Consider the following 13,111-nt stretch of genomic DNA (forward strand, 5'->3'; position numbering starts at 1 on the left):
TACAAGTCTTACTACATTAAGCAAGGAGTTTAATTATAAATGACTATTCGCTGTTTGTAGGGGGATGAAAGAACATAAGATTGTAGATTCATCTGTTGGGTTGGGGAGGGTTTGGGTGTAAAGGGTTAGAATTAATAGGGATATAGTGGCTCATTATATTATCACTACAGGTGACATGGTATGCAAAAGGAACAATTATGTGTTTGTATTATATCTTTATGTTTTTGTTGCTGCCAATAAAGCCAATTTACTTTAAAGCAACAGTTTAATAAATTAAACCATATCACTGAAAAAGTATTAAGCTACTACATAAAACGTCAGACTTAAAAGTATGTATTCAACGTAGAACCAAGTTTTGCAAGTGTTAATTGTATTTTCATAAGATTATGTTTTGTTAATTTGATTTTATTACTAATTTATATTTTTTATATTTACAGGTAGTATATCAAATTTTAATAAGTTGCATGTTGACTGGACATGAGAACAAAGCAAAGCCAAGCACTTGACTAAAAAAGATGAAAAAAAAACTTTGTAATAACATATTCCAGATTATTATATACCTTGTAGACCATAGCAGATGATGGCATAAAAAGACTAACTACCCCATCCAGTCTATCTAGTTATTCCTATCCACATTAACAAGGGTATATCACAGCTGCCAGCCACAGAGGTTTGACCACTAGAAAAAAGGAGAAATTTGTAAACAGAATTCTTTCCTGACATTACTAATTTGTTGAGAATTACTTCTTGCAAAAATAAGATGCACTCTCGTGCAACTGCATCTAACTCTTTGGCTGGGAGATACCAGCAGCATAATTTCTAATAACCAAACTGTGCAGGCTTTTCTATAGAGTACTGGCTGACCATATCTTAAATAGGTAAAAAAAAAAAAAAAAATTATCTCCACCTTTTTCTTTAAAGCCAATTTGGAATAATATTATGAAGGGTTAAAACCTTAACCCAATTCTACTATTCTCTTACTTTTTTGATTGATGTCATTTGTTCTTCTCTCCACTCAGGTTTATTTTTCTTTGCATTCACAAAAAACTCATTGACTCTCTGTTCCAGTTGATCCATAGCATCTGCAGCAAAAAAAACAAAACAAAACCACCTTGCATGCATATTGGTGAACCAAATGTTGACCAGTTTACCAAACTTCTAGGTTACTTTCTCTTAAAATATTTTACAGGAAATACTTGCTAAGCAATCACCTTTGGTGGTTGAAAATCAAGTAGAAAGAATCAATCCCCTTATTCAATGACAACAGCTTTCAGTCCTCAAGATGACCATTCCAATATCAACCTAGTCAAAGCCACACACTTACCCTTAAAATACCATATAAATGTTTAAAATCGTATTTATTTCAAGTCAACAGATAAAAAAATGTCCATTTCAATTACTTTGCATTTATTTGCAATTGTTTTTAAACCTGCACTTGTTTAAATATAAATTACTGACAGCAATGCCATTCCTTTTATCTACAAGCCAAAAGCAAGCAGACAGCTGCAGTGGGACACTCCCAAATGTTGCTATTTAATATGACTTAAAAGGGCAACATTCTAAAGGTGCTGGAAGGACAAATACCCAGTGTCAAGTGACTCCTGGACTTCCTTTAAGCAGGCTGCCAGCTGTGCTGTCACATTGTTTGTGGCATTTTGTGATGTCAACCAATGTTCACTACAGCATTTAATAAAGTCTACTAAACTAGAACTGTACAATACTTCCACCAGTAGATATAAATACAGTATAGTGCAATCAGTGAAACATTTGTAAGCCTGTTATTCAGTTGAGGGTGCTGGATTGTACGCTAGGTCTCTTAAGGTAAAAGGTTTTCTTACAACACTTAGTTTTCAAAAAAAAGTGATATGGTAAATTCACTTTCATTTATATTTAAAATACATTATTTTTTTTCCAGGCAGTGGGAATCTATGCAGTCAACTTTCTGAATGCAAGACAATTTCATTCTTTTTTAAGAAGAGGACATTGTAAGTATGACTCAAAATGTTTTTGAAAGCTCTTACAAAAGGATATTACTAAAAACAGTACTATGATTGTGATTATGTCATACATAGCAAGCATCTGTTTTTGATATTAAATAAGCATAAGAAAAGTTCAGTAGTATCTGTATTGTAGCATCATGATTTGCAAACACTGGACGTGGAGATCTTGGAACAGAGGAATAACTGTTTAGCAAGTTACTGTTTGTGAACATTTATTTTCCTACTTTAGTTCGTTCTCTATAGTGGCCAAATTAACATAATACAAAACTTCCCATTTAATAGGGCTATGCTGGCAGAATTGGATTATTACCTTTAAAAAGTAGAAACTTCCTAGTCTAATGTTGCTGCCAACCTGTTATGCTCTGTATTTTTATAGCAACAATTTGAGCAAAAACTAAATATGTCTTTATAATTCTGCAGGCAATTGGAAGTCATTAAGATCTTTTTCCTTTAGGTTATTTCACTCCTGCAAATAAGCAAGCATTCAAAGTTTCTGAAAATTCCTCCTACTTAGCCATGCTTACTTAAGGAAATCAGGGCACCAGCGAAAAGAAATGTCTCAGAACTCTGTACAGGTATACCATGTTTAATGCAGGAATACTGCATAAGCAATTAAAGATTAAAATAGAGAGCGTGGCCATAAGAGCAACCCTTTTTTTTTTTTTTTAAAGAATAAGGGTAGCAAATTAGGGGAAAAAACAAGCTCATGTTATGAAATTTCTATCTAGTATTACTACTTTAACAAACTATTGGTACATTGATCATTTATAAAAGGACACTGCAATTCTGAAGCCAAAGGAAATGAGAATTTTGTGACTAGTTTCCTTTAAAACTTGAGAAGATTATAGTCATTTTTTGTTTTTGGTTTTTAATATTAAACAAAAAATGTGGAACTTTGCAAAACCACCTATGGTTGAATAACATGAGTTTCAAAGATGCCTCTGGCCGAGCACACAATTGGCTTATCCTACTCCCCTCCCCACTGGTACAGAAGCAGAGAGGAAACGCGTACTCTGAACCTGCAGGTCCATCTCCCTCATTTCCGTAAACCTGTCGCGGAGATCCATGGGAAGCTGCTCGATCACTGTCAGAGGAGAGAGAGAGGGAGAGGAAAAAAAAAAAAAAAAAAAGACAGACAGAGGCGGTCAGTGTTACCCGGGAGCGCGTACACTCACTCTCAAATACACACAATCAACTCACAAACATATACAGGGCCTGCAGCCGCCTACTCACTCTCCAAGTAATCCTCCAAGTACAGCATGCTGACGTCGGGACCCGTCACCCGGGACTACTAACGAAAAAAAAAAAAAACCGGAGTTAAAACCCCAGGCAACAAAACCCGGGCTTATTTTTCTTCCTCCTCTCTTTCAATATGGCGCCTCCACCAGCAGAAGCAGCTCGCGCCCGGCACAAAGTCTGCTTGCAGCTGACGACATTCCCTTCGCCCAGGGCTAGAGCCCGCCTCTGTGCTGATTGGTCGGTCGTTGAATGACATAGTTGGGCGCCGGGGCAGGCTGGGATGGTTAGTTTTCTGACTCCCTGTGGCCAGTCGCATGTACCATCGGGTCCCACATAGTTTCCCTTTTTTGTATTAACTGTTGACGCTGGCCAGAAAGTGCTACACGTAGCTTTCGCAATGAGTTTCTCTGTTTTCATTAAATATTGGAGGTTGTTATAGACTCTCCTTCAGCAGCTGCGTTGAGGCAGAGCTGGGATGGGGGGCACACTCCTGTGGTTCCGCTGTATAGGAAAAGCGTTTAATAGTTCACAACTATTAGTACTGGTGGGAGTGGGCGTATTGCTAAGAGAGAAAAGTTATGTACAATGTCCGAAGTATGCAGATCACTGGGTAGGAGTAATTTACTGATGATAAAACACAGCGAGTGTTAATGTAGACAGCCTACTGCAGGCGCTTTCAGGATAGTGCACTCATGTTCGGCAGTGTTCTCCCTTTAATGATGCACTAGAAGTAAATATATAAAAATAAAGATTGACAAATACAAAATACGTAAAGTGGTGCCTTTTGTTGATCTAAATGAATTTCTTGACTAGCTTTCCAGAATTAATACTCTCTTCCTCAGGTCAGAGTAGAATGACCAGAAGAAGAGGGTTTTAGGTCTGGCAAGCTAGTCAAGAAATGTATTAGTCCAATAAAAAGGTATCACCTTGCACAGTTTATTCATATATATATATATATATATATTATTTTTTTTATTTAACTTTTATTTCTATGCATTCAAGTGTACTAACATGGCAACCGCACTGCTTTAACCTAGAAATGAATGTAGGAAAACGTATGTGAAAATTGCCGTTAATGCACCTACATTAGCTTGTAATAGTTTTAATACAAAATTTGTTGTGCTAATAAGATGTAAAGATATGTAAAACATCTCATTACATATTGGTGCAGCAAAGAAGTATACATGCAAACTGTTCACAAATGGATTAACACAAAAACATTAGGGAGATGGAATTATATTTTTGCAATATCATGTCTCATTTGTATGTCATTAATATTGGCAATTGGCACACGACAAACATCACAAGTGCATGTGTTAACAATCGATATTAGTATATCAGCCAGCCCCCAAATGTCCTACTAAATTAGAATATATTATTGCTTGCAATAGCATTAATGTGTTTTAATACATTGGCTCCTATGTGTCCTAAACCTCTGAATGCACTGTTCTGTATTGTGAATATTTCCATCCTGAGCTCTTGGTAGTTTGTCTTAACTCTGTTGGATCAGCAAAGGAATAGCCAAAAACGTTGAACATGAATTTTGTTTTACATTTGAAAAAGGAATTTACCAAGTCTTGAAATCTTATACACAACATATTTGGATAATGTTGTATTGGTTCAATTAAAGTTATAACTCCATGTAAAGAATCTAGTTTCCACAAGGACTAACACCCCGCATCCTGTCTATGACATCTGATTCTGAGTCTTGAACCCAGCCTTGCCAACTTCCAAGAAATATTTTTCTTACAATCTGAAGGGTTTTTTTTTGTAACTGACTGTCTATAAAATTGATTTGGAGTCAGATAGACTGAGGTGGGAGTTGAGGATATTGGAGGTGTGAGGAACGGTCTCCTTTGCAGAATATTGGAGTGTGGAGGAGTTTATTTATTTATATTTAAAAATATTTATATGCTGCATTATCAGAAAATCCAATGCAGCTTACAATAAAACATTCATAAAATAAAAACAAAACAACAGCAAATAACATGACCTTGCTTATAATTCAGCATCCTTGATGAATTCTAAAGGAGGAAAACAAAACAAAAAGAAGGAGGAAATGGAGGTCCACCTCAAAGAAAGTTGGAGTTTTTCCCCCTCTTCTTCAACTCAAAACACATCACTTCCAGCTTCTGCCTGACGTCAGATGGAGATGCAAGAGACAAGCACCAAAATTACAGGCTGCTGCAAAAGATTTACAGATATAAGAATTTACCATACTGGGTCAGACCGAGGATCCATCAAGTTTCCAGCTGTGGCCAATCCAGGTCACAAGTACTGTACCTAGCAAGATCCCAAACAGTAAATAGATCCCATGCTGCTATCGCGCAAAGATAAATAGTGACTATTCCTTAAGTCTACTTGGTTAATAACAATTTATGGACTTTTCCAGGAACTTGTCCAAACCTTTTTCATACCCAACTACACTCTCTGCCTTAACCACATCCTCCAGCTATTAATTCTGGAGCTTAATTGTGCATTGAGTGAAAAAGAATTTTCTTCGATTTGTTTTGAACGTGCTACTTACTAAGTTCATGGAATGTCCCTAGTCATGGTATTGTTTTGAAAGAGTAAATAATGCATTTATATTTACCTATTTTATTTCACCCATGATGGTATAGATCTCTATCATATCCCCCCACGCTGAACAGCCCTAACCTCTTTAGCCTTTCCTCAGAGGGAACCCTTTATTATTTTGGTCATCCGTCTCTGTACCTTTTCCAATGCTACTATATCTTTTTTGAGATGTGGCAACCAAAATTGCACACAGTATTCAAGGTGCAATCTCACCATGGAGTGATATAGAGGCATTATGACATTCGCTGTTTTATTCTTCATTCCTTTATTCCTTTATTCTTGACATTCTGTTTGCTCTCTTGACTGATGCCACCACACAGTGAACCAGGGATTTCAAAGTATTGCCTCCTATGATGCCCAGGTTCTTTTCCTGGGCGATAACTCCTAATATGGAACATAGCATCATGTAACTACAGTGTGGGTTACTTTTCCCCATGTGCATCACCTTGCACTTGTCCACATTAAATTTCATCAGCCATTTGGATGCCCAATCTTCCAGTCTTGCAAGGTTCTCCTGCAATTTATCACAATCCGCTTGTGATTTAACAACTTGGAGTAATTTTGTGTCACCTGCAAATTTGATCACCTCACTCGTCATACTCCCTTCCAGATCATTTATAAATAACAAACATTACTGATGGTCTATTTTTTTTTATTATGAGCAATTGGCACCATTGCTTGGACAATACCTAAAGAAAGTCCTGACAGCAGAACTTAAAAAACATTTGTAACTTTAAAACTTGTTCATTAGGCTACACGCACCAAGAAACATTTTTATCACACATATGCATGGCATGCACAAAATACCTCAAGACTTATTACATAGTAATTTGAACCATTTCAGCTTTTACTTTGAGTTTAATTAGGCATACCTGAGCTCTTTGTCCCTGGACAAGTGTAGGTAAGCATATCTTGTTATTTTAAGTGTGACTTGTAAGACCATAGTAAAATCTCAAATGATTTGCAGACTTAAAATATTCCCTGACTACATGACATATATGGCTGGAGAGAGTGCTCTGCTACTCAGGCATTTCCTAGTGATATCTCTGGTTCACAAGTTCTAATCCCAACATGGTTGCCTCAGCTAATCATCTTACTGAAGCAGGCATTTTGAACATAGGAACTCTCTCAAACTGTCTCAGAGTTTCAGAGTTCTTAGCATCTTCAGAGTAGCCAACAACAACAAAAAAAAAAAAAGAACTGGTTACAGCCTGGATAGAGGTTTGAGAGGAACTATGAAGTGGATGGTAGTAATAAAATAGCAGTGAGGAAACAGGTTGCCAGTGAGACCTGTCCTTTTGGGCTACAAAGAAAAATAGGTTTGTTGCATTGACTAGGCCAGAAAATAGACTGAATTTGTCATCGATTTTATGGTTGGAAAGGTGGCCAGGGTTTTATTTACACAATAAAAAGTTTTCTTTGGCTTTGTTGAGAAAGGAAGTTGGAGATAGAGTATAGTGGATGCAAAGGTCACACTCGGCATCATAACTCACCATGACTCAATATATTGCTTCTCAGAAAACAATGATGCTAGTTGTTAAACAATGGTCTACGCTATTTCCCAAGAAAAGGAGGGCATCAATCATGGCAAGCAGTGTGAAGACCAAAGGAAACAAAGTCTGGTTGCCACCATACTATCATTTAAATGTCAGTTGGATTTAAGGGCACTTTTTTATTTGTTTATGGTAAAAAGATATGTTTAGTAATTTTCAAGTAATTAGGGCAGGGATTGGGAAATATTTAGGAATAACACTAAAAAACAGATGACTCATTAAAAAGAAATGTGGTTTTCTTGATACAACACATATTAGGAGTTATCCGTTTTGGAGTCAGTGGACAGGTACAGCTGAATTTCATGGTTGAATTGCAGCTATCAGAAATAGAAGTGCCATGGATCAAACTTTGCTAATAATCAATAATCCAGGTACAGCTGAATTTCATGGTTGAATTGCAGCTATCAGAAATAGAAGTGCCATGGATCAAACTTTGCTAAGAGCCAGATCGATGTTTAGGGGTCCCCTTCCCCGCCACACACTTTTTCTCTCTAGAGTAATTGCCTGACAGCAGTTCATTTCAGTGCTTGATTGGGAAATCTCCTTTGCTTTTTCCTTATTGGTTCATCGCTTTGAAAAGGTAGCATTGGATCAGTAAGAGTTTTGATAGAAAGGAGCAAGCCTGTTGCTACCATAATGAAAAACGGTGAAGGTTTGGGGCATTTTGGATGAAAGTAGAGAACTAAAGGGCACAACTGATTGGCTGCTTTATTCATTGCAGCCATCACCAAGAGTAATTAGACTAGAGACCACTAGAGAAATAGGATTTTCTTATTTAGCACCTTCCCTATGCAACTCTTTTCCTCTGCCTATTTGTCTGGAAAAGGACTATCCCAAGTTTAGGCTTTCCCATCTGACTAGTATTTTTGTTAGGTTAGGTTGCATTTTAATTTTAATTTAATAGCATTTTATGAAACTAAACTTTGATTATTTATGTTATCACTATGTTTTACTTGGGGGTTTTTTTCTGGCTCATGTTTTGATTATTGTTTCATATTTTTATTTTCACATTGTTTGTTTTATGTCATGTCTTTTGTCCCATATACGTTATTGCCTGCTGTGAATGTTAAATCTGGGAGAGATGGGAAATAGATATTTTTTTAAATAAATAAAATATTCATTATGTTATTGTTCATTGTTTAAGATTTTATTGCTTTGGTTATCTTATCTGTATTGGTTTTATATGTACAGTGCATTTATTTACATTTGGTTAATAAATAAATAATAATAATGAACTTGAACTGTAGGTTGACAGCTGCATTGTTTGAGTTTGTAAAGATACTAGAGTGGCTCTGGAAATCTCTTCGTGTAAGGCAACCAGAAATCAGTTCAACAGCTGTCAAAAAAAAAATAGAGCTAAAACAAATTCATAAATGATACAAAAGTTATTTAGTTTCTGATCGTGCATTACTAGAATTTCAGAATGGTTTCATTTACTTTCCGGTTGGAATTAATGCTATCTAAAGCTTGCATGCAGTCATTGTAAAAAAAAAAAAGGTTTACTTGTGCCAGTTTCTTTAGGTGTGGATTACATATTATTAACTGCCTTAATATATGCATGGGAACTGTGTGCGACTTTCTTTCCCAATGATGATATCATGGAAATTTTTGCAAAGGTTGAAAATTCAGTGGCAGGAAACAGCCCGGGGGAGCTTTCCTTTGGGACATCATGGTTTAGTGGGCAGTCAGAAATTAAACCTGTATTCTTTGCCTGAAGGCTATTTTGCTCTAGCTAATCTTTGCTGATTCTGTGGAAGTTAATTAAGCAAATGTCTTGAGCACAGATTCAAATTTACAACATTGTTATTGGTGCTGTGGGCTATACAGTTTGAGCCATTTTAAACATTTGTGAGTTTGCTTGCTTAGAATCCGTACTAGCAACCATTTTTTTTTTAGACACATTGGATGACGGAACAAGGATAATCAGTAAGATCTCCTTTGGTTAAGATTTTTATTTTGGCTATATTTTATATTTTCTTTCTTTATTGTTATCATTTCTGTTCCTTGGACTCATCACCTATTTGTGATCAGGGGTAAGTAATATTCTTAATTTTTTTTGTTTCTGGAATTATCCTTTTGGGTTTTGTTATTTGGCTCTGCAAAGTTGGAAAATGGAAAGATTTTTTTTTTTTAAAAGATGTTTTATTCCTGAAAGAACATCACTCTGTAAAGTTTGCGAAAGCCCCTCCTGCTTCACTTTGCCTCCCATTACTCTTGTAAGTAAACTGGAGCGCTGCTTTCCTGTTGCTTGTCCGTCTCATGCAAGCTACACTCTGATATTTGCAAAGTGTGATTTTTAGCATGAATGAGCAAATCAGGCTGCTGTGTGTTGATGCTTCATGCTGGGGCACTTGTCACCACTTAGCCCAGCCCTGTTTGGCACTCCCTCGGGCTGGTACAAGGGGAAGAATGCACCATCCTTAAAGGGCAATTTTTCAAAGGCTTAACTGGGATCTGCATGCATAGATTGGCTGAATCTGTGTTTGGTGGATTTTCAGGCACCTGAAAGTACATGCATGTGTTCACAATGTGTGTACTTTATAGCTGCATTAAAATGAGGTGTGCCAGGGCCATTTTGTGGGAATGTGACTGAAAACAAGCTGCATATATTTAAGTTTCAAAAATGGATGTACGCAGTCAGCATGCCTTTAATGTGAATACTTTCCGCCACTGTTTTATACCATGCAAGGAGATGTGGATAATTTTAGCCGCACACCAAATTGATATTCGAGCCCAACCTGCATGAGTATCTTGTGTTTGAAAATCCGCTGGGCTTCTGTGGGCTTAACAGTACACATGTGCATTGCCAGCTGGGCCCCCGATTGTCATTTTACCCCTAAAAGTGCAGTCTCTTTTCTGCCGTGCATCTCGGATCACTTAGATACCTGAAGCTGGGACCTTCTGTGCTCTCTCAAAATCTCATGTGGAGCATTACCTTTGGATTACTCTTCTGTCGGTCCAATACAAAATGCCAGCTTGCAAAGGAATAAAGGTGACCAAAAGCCATTGCTTTAATGGTTTCCCTTTGGGATATGGAGCTGGAGGACTAGGTATGCAAGAAGAGTGGACTTTGGCAACTAGATTATGCCATGTGTTGTATACCTCAGAGATCTGACCATCTTCTTGGACCTGTGTCTTAATGTTAAAGCGGTACACACAGCTTGACAAGATGGCATGTCACGGTTAAACCTGCTGCACCAGATAAAAAGCTGAAAACTGTCACAACTTTGGAATGAGTTTGAAGAGGATGCGGGTCCTGCAGCCAGATTTTGTGTGTTTTTTTTTTCCAGAAATCATGGGACATGTTCCTAAAAGCTAGGAATGACATTTCCCAGCTGTGCAGGCCATATGTCATATTCTCTGAAGTGGCAGATGTGGGACCTGCTGATTAAAAGAGTTGCATTTGCTAGCTGAAAAAAAAATTCTCCATCTAGTAGTATTTGAGCACTCATGAACTTCTGACTTTGGGCAAAGACCCCTACACAAGATCTTCATTTAAACTAATATACCCAGTACGACACCACCACAGATACAATGCAGACACTTTTTCAAATTAAAATATCCAAGAACCTAGGCATAGAGTGATGGACCAGGGACCAATAGATATGAGCTTATGAGGGTTTATACTCCACTTTTTTGTTTAATACAAAAGGTGGGAAATGAAGCTGTAACAAATAAGAAATGTCTTGTAGCTGCCATTGCTAATTATTGTAACCTTGGGCAAGTCACTTTCAGGCCGATACAGTAAAGTTTGCGGGAGAGCGGGCAAGCACAGGTCAGTGTCCTGTGCGCGCGATACAGTAAAACAAAATATTTAAATTAGGGCCCGTGGTAAAAAGAGGCACTAGGGACACTAGCGCGTCCCTAGCGCTTCTTTTTGGACAGGAGCGGTGGCTGTCAGCGTGTTTGACAACTGATGCTCAATTTTGCTGGCGGCGGTTCTCGAGCCCACTGACAACCACGAGTTCAGAAACCGGGCGCCGGCAAAATTGAGCATCTGGTTTTCAACCCGCGAGCCGCGGGCTGATTTAAAAATTTTTTTTATTTTTTACTTTTTTTAACTTTTGGGGCCTGACTTAATATCGCCATGATATTAAGTCGAAGGGTGCACAGAAAAGCAGTTTTTACTGCTTTTCTGTGCACTTCCCTGGCGCCGGCAGAAATTAACGCCTACCTTTGGGTAGGCACTTTTTTCCTACTCTTTTTTCCAGCTACCTATGCTTCCAAGTTTATCCACCTTCTTGATTGTAACTTTGCTCCTTTTTGTTAAATGATTGTTTATTGTTAAAGTTCTTCCCATTCTATGTAAACGGATCTGATATGGTTATTACCATGAAGGTCGGTATAGAAAAGTGTTAAATAAATAAATAATAGGGCCATCAACATGCATTTGCATATTGCAGGTGCTATTAGTCTGGGGGGGGGGGGGGGGTTGGCCGCGCGTTTTCGACGTGCTATTACCCCTTACTAAGGGGTAAAGCTAGCGCGTCGAAAACGCGCGTCCAAATGCGGGTTAACCCGCATTTATCGGCCTGTTTGCGGGGCCAATGCAGTAAAGTGTACCCAGCCTAGTGCAGATGGTTGGATGCATGGAGACTAGTACTAGATGCAGTAAGGAGATTAGTGTGGCCACACGCTCTAACAAACATGAACCCAATAAAGTTTAATTGCATGTAAATGAGGGCCTTAGCTATTAACCCTGGCTGCAGTAAATCACTGGGTGCCCATTGCACACTTTTTAAGGCAGTAAATTAAACTCCAGCCTTGGAGGTGGAGTAAAGTCAGTTTGCAATCAAGAGCTCATGAAAAACTAAAAAAAATAGGTTCTTTGTGTTGTGATAAGTGTGTCTTTCCCCTCAGTATTATTGTGACACTTTAATTTACTGCAACAGGTGGGGAGAATAATTGTACATTTTCACTTCATTAAAAAAAATCCACTTCTTATCGCCACACAATTTGAATGTTCATAGCAAGGGGCACATATTATTTTGTAGAGGTTACTCAAGTGAATTATAGCAAAAAAAGAAAGGGGATTAAAACGGTCACTGGTATTGAGCACCGGCTGCAATTGTGCATCTGATATAATACACTATTGAGTGCTACAGAAGCTCAATTTTCCTTTAGCGTGCCCTTTTTAACGCTGCTTCTCATTTAAATCTTAACATCCGGCGCCCAGGGGATGTGCCTGCGCACGCATTAGGAAAAAGGGGCGCTCATTAGGCGCGTGTCTTATTGTATCGGCCCCAGAGACTATTAAACTTTTTGGGGTAGAGATTAATTGTACCTGCATACATTTAATTTAATGGCGTCTGTCTATCATCATACTTTCATAGTTTTATCATGAGATACCTGGAAATGCAACATGTTCTGTATTGGAAGGGAGAGAAACATAGGGCATGAGGCACAAGGGAGAGCACAAGTAGTAGGAGTACAGGTATTCATTAGTACAGATATTAATATAAAAATTAACCCACACGGTATGCCGTAAAAGTGCCATTCTCTCTCTTCATTTCTTTAACACAATCGTGTTCCCAGTTAGATTGATAATGGGGCTTCCACAACTTCGACAAGAAAACACTGCACTAATAATAAAAAAAAGGCTTATGAAAGCATTACTTAAATGGAACATAGGAGCAGAAGTTTAGCTCAGTTGTCTAAAAAAAAAAAAGGAACAAGTTCTGAACTTTCGTGTCTTAATGAAATCCTTGTCAGTACAAAATAAATAGAAACGTATCCCAAAAG

The 13,111-nt window shown here is 37.8% G+C and overlaps 2 protein-coding genes across 3 annotated transcripts in view; one reads left to right on the plus strand and one right to left on the minus strand.

Annotated features, from left to right (window-relative positions):
• ING3 (inhibitor of growth family member 3) overlaps nucleotides 1-3,489 on the minus strand; it is a 67,872-nt gene extending 64,383 nt beyond the window's left edge. Inside the window, exons 1-3 of the mRNA XM_029617105.1 lie at nucleotides 3,234-3,489; nucleotides 3,013-3,084; nucleotides 982-1,082 (exon numbers count right to left, since the gene is read on the minus strand). Coding sequence (XP_029472965.1) covers nucleotides 982-1,082; nucleotides 3,013-3,084; nucleotides 3,234-3,261 — 201 coding nt within the window. The 5' untranslated portion in view covers nucleotides 3,262-3,489. The remainder of the gene's footprint in view (nucleotides 1-981; nucleotides 1,083-3,012; nucleotides 3,085-3,233) is intronic.
• Nucleotides 1,732-13,111, plus strand: part of TSPAN12 (tetraspanin 12) — a 119,403-nt gene continuing 108,023 nt past the window's right edge. Inside the window, exons 1-2 of one of the 2 annotated variants that reach the window (XM_029617108.1) lie at nucleotides 1,732-1,821; nucleotides 1,916-1,985. The gene's annotated coding sequence lies outside the window, so the exon portion shown is untranslated. Of the gene's footprint in view, nucleotides 1,822-1,915; nucleotides 1,986-9,383; nucleotides 9,403-13,111 lie in introns of those variants that run through there. The other variant, XM_029617109.1, reaches the window with a different exon arrangement.

The sequence above is a fragment of the Rhinatrema bivittatum genome, chromosome 9, assembly GCF_901001135.1.
Source record: "Rhinatrema bivittatum chromosome 9, aRhiBiv1.1, whole genome shotgun sequence".
NCBI lineage: Eukaryota > Metazoa > Chordata > Amphibia > Gymnophiona > Rhinatrematidae > Rhinatrema > Rhinatrema bivittatum.